This window comes from Tupaia chinensis, unplaced genomic scaffold (genome assembly GCF_000334495.1).
Source record: "Tupaia chinensis unplaced genomic scaffold, TupChi_1.0 Scaffold000187_1, whole genome shotgun sequence".
Taxonomy (NCBI): domain Eukaryota; kingdom Metazoa; phylum Chordata; class Mammalia; order Scandentia; family Tupaiidae; genus Tupaia; species Tupaia belangeri.
The window spans coordinates 5,582,120-5,590,453 of record NW_006159662.1 but is presented as its reverse complement, the minus strand read 5'-3'; the positions used below and the strand labels follow the sequence as shown (position 1 = coordinate 5,590,453).

The 8,334-nt window shown below is 36.3% G+C and overlaps 1 protein-coding gene across 1 annotated transcript in view; it reads left to right on the top strand.

Annotated features, from left to right (window-relative positions):
* TANC2 (tetratricopeptide repeat, ankyrin repeat and coiled-coil containing 2) overlaps positions 1–8,334 on the top strand; it is a 351,092-nt gene that overhangs the window by 146,768 nt on the left and 195,990 nt on the right. Inside the window, exon 4 of the mRNA XM_027771180.1 lies at positions 77–187. Coding sequence (XP_027626981.1) covers positions 77–187 — 111 coding nt within the window. The remainder of the gene's footprint in view (positions 1–76; positions 188–8,334) is intronic.

Below are 8,334 nucleotides of genomic sequence, written 5' to 3'. Positions count from 1 at the left end.
TCTTTCCTTTTCTCCTCTTCTTTCCTTTTTATTTTCCTCTCCCTCCCTCCTCCTCTCTCTCTTTTTTTGTCCTTAGCCCCTCTGAGGAAAGCAAAGTTTGTTGAGAGCCCACGAATTCCAGAATCCGAGCTTGGCTCACCAACCCTCACCTCAGCTCAGAAACTGGACGTGGATGCATACTGCCCTGGTAAGCATGCATGCAAAGTGTCTGCTTTGAAAGAGGGAGAACTGCATCAGGCCCATCCAGCAGAGCAGTATTTTGCATGTATACTACTCATAAAAACATGTTACATCTTTTGCAAGTGATTGCATATTCTCCTTACTAGAACATCCTGTTTTGACTACTGATATAATAAAGAGAGAGAATGCTGAAAACAATTTCAAAGTTAATCTTCAGAAGAATTAAAATAATTGTGGTAGATAAATAATTTTCAGAGTTACTTTTGGGGTTTGAGATAATTGAAGAAATGTTGCTGTGGCCGTGTGTACACAGGAATGTTGAAGCTATGAATAAAAATGTTCATTCAGCACTGGACATTTTGCCTATGAGCTGGCATGCAAATTCCTATTGAATTTCTGGATAATTATAGAAAATACTAGTGATATTGGGAACATTAAACTTGAATTTAAAAAGAAAATTATAGGTTCCTGAATTGGACTCTCTTTAGCCACTCACTTTTAGAAATACATCTTCTTGTGAATGGCCTGTGAACACGTGTGCGTGTTCACTAAAACCTGTCTTGTGAAGGAGCCAAACTGAGACAGACTCATTATCAATGCTTAGATTCTTTCAAACTTCGATAAGTTGCCTGGCAACATCCTTTGCACTCTCTGTACAGTGAGTCTATAGAGCTGTGTCAGAAGTGTTCACCACTTTCATTAAGTATACAGATCAGAACACCAGTAATGGACCTTAGAAAACTCGGTTTTAGGCCTCTTATTTATTTCTGCTCATTAAAATTAATATTACATCACACTGAGTGCAACCACTGCACATTTATATTATTAGTGGTCAGCAGAGGAAAGTGATTCCTGGTTCTAGTGTAGACGTAAGTACCTCTGATCTGAAATGTCAGTATATTATCTCTCTGAAACAAGATAAGGCATGTGAATATAAAAACCAGACAAACAGTAGGAGAAAACTTGGGCCAAACCTAGTAAGAGACATTTGATTTTATGAATCAATAGTGAATATTGAAAGACCTTGGGAATTTTACTTTAAAGACTTTGAACCCTGGACTTCATCCGGTGTTGTATATGACTACTCTTTTTTCTATATTACAGTTATGTATTAGAAACCAACTTTTCTGTTTCCAAGAGGAACAAATAGCTTTTTAATTAGTACTGTGCCACATGGTTAGAAGAATCTTTTCATGTTTTTAGATATCGTCACAGTTCTTGGGTAATGAAATATTGTGCTTTGTATTTCTTCATGCAAATTTAGTGTTATAAAGTAAAATAAATAAATGTGCTAATTCCCCCTTCCTTGAGGTTTGGAAAATAAATCATTCAAAGGCATTTTCTTTTCTGATTTGCAAGTCAGAATGACTGTCAGGAGAGTCTAATCTTTTACGTTCTGATTGCCCATTTGACATTGTTATTCTAATCTAGCTATTGCAACTGTCTTGAAATAAAGTAGCTGCTGTTTGTTGGAATGCCAGTGCTGAGTCATTAGGAAAAATCTTAATGATTTGTTATATATATTTTTTTTCATAAGCATGAATTCTTTGCTGAATTAGAATTAAACCAGATTAAATCCCAGTTAAGAGTTTTAGCAATCCAGGAAGAAACTAAAACATGATGGCAAAGGGCAAATTATATTAGTAATCTCTCCATTCTTTCCTCACAAACAGGTATAAAGCACAGAAATTTAGTACTGATTTGCTTTTTTGTAATAAAATTATTGGACTCTCTGAAAATGTTTTCTCTTAGATTAGTAGTATCCAATGTAGTACCAAAAATTAACAATGAGCAAATGAATTAATGAGTGTACCCGTAAGCAAATAGCAACCCATGCTTTTTTTTAATTTATTTTGAATAGGATATGCCAGTAGAGCAGTGGCCATATTTTATTGTATGCTCATATAAAATAATATATAATAGTTAAGCCTAGTGTTATATCTTCTTGCTCATCTCCTTTACTTTATGTCACCTGCAAATTTAGGAAAGTATTATATCTCACAGGGGCAATAATCATTAAGTAAAGGTTAGAGCAATGGTTTTCCCAACCGTTAGCATACTTTGGAATTACCTAGAGCACTTGTCCAAATGCAAATTTCTAAGCCCACTCCAAGAACTTCTGATTTATTAAGTCTGGGATGAGTAGAAAATTTGTAACAATTTCCAGGTAATACTAAAGCTAATGGTTGAGGTTCTCCACTTTGAAAACCAGCTGGATTATAGGATTTCTCGAGGCTGTTTATGCGTGGTATAGTGAACAGTGTTGGAAGTCTGTAGGGCTTATTCTAACACCATTGACTTCTGGGAAGTATTTGACAGTGTTGTTTCTGCATTATCAAAACTTAAATTTTTTGTTGCCCATATTTTAGGTTGGAAGAAAAAACTTTGTGTCTGAGAAATGGATGTCTGTGTTTGTTCACTCTTGGTTTGTCTGTCTGTACCTGGCATCTGTGTACCCGTGTCTAACTTTTCCATGTTGTCCAGCATGTAAGACAAAATTGTGATCAAACCAGACTGAGTCATTGATGTTTAGTCTGCAGGGTATACGGAAAGCTACTCGAGATCCAGCTGTTGATCCAGCTGTTTGTCAAATAAATTGGTTGATTCAGTCTACATACCATTAGATTCAAGGACATCTAATTTAAATTTTATTATTCCTCAGGTCGAATTTGTTATATGCAGAAAATGTGGGAAAAACACAAGTAAACAACTATGTTTTAACTCTGCAACTGCAATCATAGAGATGATTGATGGTGTTGACACAACTAAACTACCAGAGTAGGGGATGTTCAATGAATTGTGTTTGATCATTGTCTCACAATGGAGAAACTTAAGGCCCAGAGAATTTAAGTGATTTGTCTAGCCACAAGTGGGATTTATTATTGAACTCCTGAAGTGGACACAATATATTCCAGAAATACATTGCTCTCTAGTACTATTACTGTGTAAATTCCATGAGCATTCCTATTACCCTTAGGGTTCATGAAGCATAAAATTCACATTTTAAGACAGGGCTGTATTCTATTTTTATTAAAAAGAGTAAGCAACTGGCATCAGTGATTTCAGTAAAACAATTTCCAAGAAAATAGATCCATTCTACACTGTATAACTTTTCTGCCTACAGTATTACTTATTAGCTCTGTGATTTGGAGCAAGTCATTTAACCTTTCTAAGCCTCTGCTACCTCTATAAAAATGGGGATAATAATTTTAAATCAGATTAATATATGTAAAGCACTTAGAATTCTTGTCTGATAGTAAATGTTCATAAATGCTAACCAATAGTAGTAGTATTGTGATATTCCTGAAGTAGTCTATACGATCTTTAAGTGTTTTTGAAGTAATCAGGAAAAAAATGTTTGATTTAGGGTAAGTTTTTACTTAAAAATATTTTACTGTATTTCAGTCATGATTTTTCCATTACTAGTTTTGTGATCTATAAAATGTCATTTAATTTCTCTGTACCTCAGTTTTCTGTCAAAATAACATGCTGTGTATACATGTATACATATATGTGTGTGTGCATATATATGGCATATATATGACATTCTTGAAATTTAACAAATTATATGTTTGCACGAATACGTGAATATTTATTTATAGAAAAAAATCTAGATGAATACACCAACCTGAGGGTTGCCTCAGGAGGAAAAGAATTGGGATTGTTGGAAAGTCACATGATGCTCATGTTAACAGAGGTTGTAGCTGGTTAGCGAGGTTACAGGTGGTTTTAATTTTCTTCCTGGTTCTTTCTGGTTCTGTAGTTAGATCTGGGTTTAATTTTTAATGTTTCTGCCTACTAGTTATATAACTTTCATAGTCTTACATTCTTTGTAAAATGGTAACGAAAAGGACTTATTTAAAAATAAATTACAGAGCTGTGTCATAAGATTATAACTAAGATTCAGTGAAATAATGTATATACCACATGCTCAAACTCAGGGAAAATAAACAGTAAGAAAAATTAGTACCCTTCCTATTATTATTGCTCATCATCATCATGGATAAACTTCTGTGTTTTCTCAAATTTCTACAATAAACTCAAATCAAAACTTCTCAATAATCAGAAACTACTAAAGGATGGTAATTTATTTTTTAAGTGTTTACATTACACATTATAATAATATGAAATTTCAACTGTGGAAATGAACCTTGACACAGATGGCAGGCCAAGTTGACACTTTTATAGGATTTTTGACTACTAGTGTGAGGTGAAGGGTCAAAGTCCAGACCTGTCTTCTGAAAATAGAGTTTTATCCATACTAGATATTTTCAGAGGAATTTAAGATTAATCTTTTTATATGGGTTCTTTTAAATCTCTTTAAAACTGGTAATGTCTTTCAAAGAACAGTGCTATTTAAGGAGATAGCAAAATTAGGATATATTTAAACCTCAAGGGAAGAGAGTTTCATGATAGCTATTTGGTACATATTCTTATATATATTTTACATTTACAAAGGATTTTTCATTTGGATTTTTTCATCAGTATTGTACCTTCTATAGTACAAATAACAAATCACCATATACAAATGTTTTATATAAAGTGAGTGGTATCTTAAACTCTCTTTAATTAATTCCTATAAATTTGTGTTCATTTCTATTAAAAGAGAAGGATGATTTGTTCTTTCATTTTCTTCTCTCTATATGACTTTGCACTAGCCTATTGGACTAAGGTCTTTTTTCTGCTACTTTGTATCTTATCCTACATTGTGTTTATGTTCTACTGTGTTGTAAATACAGTACGTGCAAAGTGGAATTTTTCACCTGAATTAAATTTGTGCATTTTTGAGAATCTCTGTGCTCCATAAAATTATATACAAGAACTTTCTAGGGATCAGCAGTTAGCGTAATGGCTATGTCGCTGGACTCCCACGTAGTCGACCGCGGTTCCTGTCCTGGACTTGGTGGCTTAAAATTCACACCAGGCGCGTGTGCGTGCATGCCCAAGATCCCGAGAGGAGAATGGAGGAGAAGGGATTGCAGCGTGGCCATCCCCCCAGGGGGTGATTTCTCACTTTCTTTCTCTCTGTCTCTCTCTGGCGAGCGCACACACCCTATGGCAAAATCCTCTCAAAAAAAAGAACTTTCTATGTGTATATACTCACACCATATATACTGTTTCTATAACAGGTTCGTGAAACTTTGTGCAAACTCCGCACCATCATCACAAAAGAAATATTGTAAAAGTGAAAATGAAGGAAATGCTATTAGAACAATGACAGCAAAAAGCTCATAATTGGATAGTGGATGTACTTGAAAGTAGCATGAAGAAGGAAATGTTGGGTTGTCAGGAGCATCAAGGCACATTTTTGCATAGAAAAACAGAAAAATATGTCATGACTTTCCTGATGACTTACTTAATGAACTACAGTGCCTAATCATGATATGAAAGTTCATATGGAAAGTAGAGATTGTTAGGTCAAGCTCCTGCAGCAGATGTGATGGGCACCACAGTAAAATACTGAAACCACATGTGAGGACTGGGTTTGGATCTCCGGTTGACCTGCACATACATTGAGCATGTCTGTGGTCCTGGCTGGCTGAGAGGCTGAGGGGAGGATCATGGTATGACAAGGCCTATCAAGGGTGTCAGTCTCTCTCTTTCTCTCAAAATAAATTTTTGAAAATTTTAAAAAGAAATAGAGATTGAAGACAGGGAAACATAGAAATAATTTCAGCAGTTTTGTGATATAAGAGATACTGCCTGGTTACTGGTTATGAAAATAAGCAAACCAAACAACTAAAACAAATACGAATAACTTTTATTCTTCTCACTTCCCTGTTCACATCAGTTCTTAACATGTTAGAAAGTTATTTGAGCACAGGCTGACCCCATGGTCCACTGGTTAAGGGAGCTGATCCCACATGGCTGTTCACAGTTTAAAACCTGGTCCCAGTGGCTTAAAAAGGACATGCTGGAGGACCAGCAGATTGCATAATGGTTATGTTGCTGGATTCCCACATAGTTGACCACAGTTCAAGTCTTGGATCCAGCAACTTAAAACTCCCGCTAGACACGTGTGCATGTATGCCCAATATCCCAAGAGGAGACTAGAGGAGAAAGGATTACAGCACGGCATCCCCAGGGAGGTGATTTCTCACTTTCTGTCTCTCTGTCTCTCTAGCAAGCATATGTGTCCTATAGCAAAAATCTCTCTTAAAAACAAAATTTAAAAATTAAAAAAAAAAAAAAAACACATGCTGGGGGCGAGCAGGTGACATAGTGGTAAAGGTACTGGATCCCGCATAACCAGCTACGTGGTTTGAGTCCTGGACCTGGCAACTTGAACAGTATTTATTTGTGTGTGTGCCCAGAATTCTAAGAGGAGAATGGTGATCTCCCCTGGGAGGTAATTTCTTTCTCTCTCTCTCTCTCTCTTGCTCTACCTGACAAGTGCACAAGGAAGAGAAAACACATGCTGGGAGCACTTGCATGTGTCCCCAAAATCTCACCAGAAGGGAGAAATGAGGGAGAAGATACTACAGTGTGACCTCACCCCATTGTGAGGTTCTTTCTTACTCTCTCCTCTCCCTATTTCTGTCTCTCTGGCGAGCTCACACACCTTCTGACAATTAATAAGTTTATCTGAGTAGCCAGATGCTTTGATGAATAAAACTTTTAACTTTGAATGCTTTTAGTTGTCTTACTGATAAATAATTCAGCATTGTGTAAAAGGTTAACCTCATCACGCTAACTTTAGATAAACCTTTCTCAAGATGTTTTGCATCGCCTAAAGACTTGGTCTATAAATGTTACATTTAGATCTATAATCTAGTTAAATATCAGAGTGGACAGTTTTTCCATTAACTGTGAAAAGTCATCTTTACTTTCAATTGTTGAGAAAGTGAAATGCACTGTTTAGAGTGAAATGTACTGGTTTAGATCACAGACAGCAGAGCCAGACTGCCCGTGTTCATGTGCCATCCCAATCACTACTGCTTATGTGACTTGGAGCAATCGCTTGGGCAAATTGAAAAGACTCACTAATTACCTTATTTCCTTATCTATAAAATGAGACTAATATTAAATACATTATAGGAATGTTGTGAAGCTATACTACATTAAAATATGTGAAGTAATAAAACCAATTACCTGGTATATAGTTAGTACTATGTAAATCTTAGCTACAGTTACTATAGTGTTTTTTGTTGCCCCTTTACTGCCTTTTACCTAGGAATGTTATGGGTAAAGTTATCCTATCCTTTTTTATGATTGCTTCGTGAAAAAAGATAAAATTATACCTGTAACCTATAGTCGCTGGCTTGTTGTACAAGCGGTGTGTATGCACACATAAGTACTAACTTGTGTTAATATTTTGGCTTTTTGGTGGTCAGTTTTTCAGAGGCGAGTAACTAGCTCTGAGATCAGACGAGTTTGAGTTCATTTCTGACAGGCCACTTACTAGCTGTATGACTTCTAATTTTTATTTATTTATTTACTTATTTATTTATTGAGAGCTCTTTTGCTGCAGGGTGCTTGCACTCATGAGAGTCAGAAAAACAGAAAGCAAGAAATCACCCCTATGGGAAATGCCCATGTCACAATCACTTCCCCTCCATTCTCCTCTCAGGATTTGGGATACACACGCACACGTACCCAGTGTGTTTCAGGCCACTTGGTCTGGGACTTGAACTGCAGTTGGCCACATGGGAGTCCAACTCCTTTATTACACCACCACCACCTGCTAACCCCAACTTCTGATATATAATCTCTCTAACCCTCTGGTTCCTTATCTGTAAAATTAAGGTAGTAAAAATCATTCATTCCATAGGTGTTTGTGATTATTAAATAAGATAAAATACATTATTTAAAAATATATTATTTACTGGGACCAGCAGATGTCATAATGGTTATGTCACTGGACTCCCATGTAGTCGACCATGGATTGACTCCCAGACTTAGTGACTTAAAACTCACACCAGGCACTTGTGCATGTGTGCCTAAAATTCCAAGAGGAGAATAGAGGAGAAGGGATTGCAACATGGACATCCCCCCGGGGGGCTGGGGGGGATTGATTTCTCACTTTCTATATCTTGCTCTCTCGCTCTCTCTCTCTCTCTCTCTCTCTGGTGGGTGCTTGTGGTGAATGCTTGTGTCCTATAGCAAAAATCTCTCTCTCTCTCTCTCTCTCTCTCTCTCTCTCTCTCTCTCTCT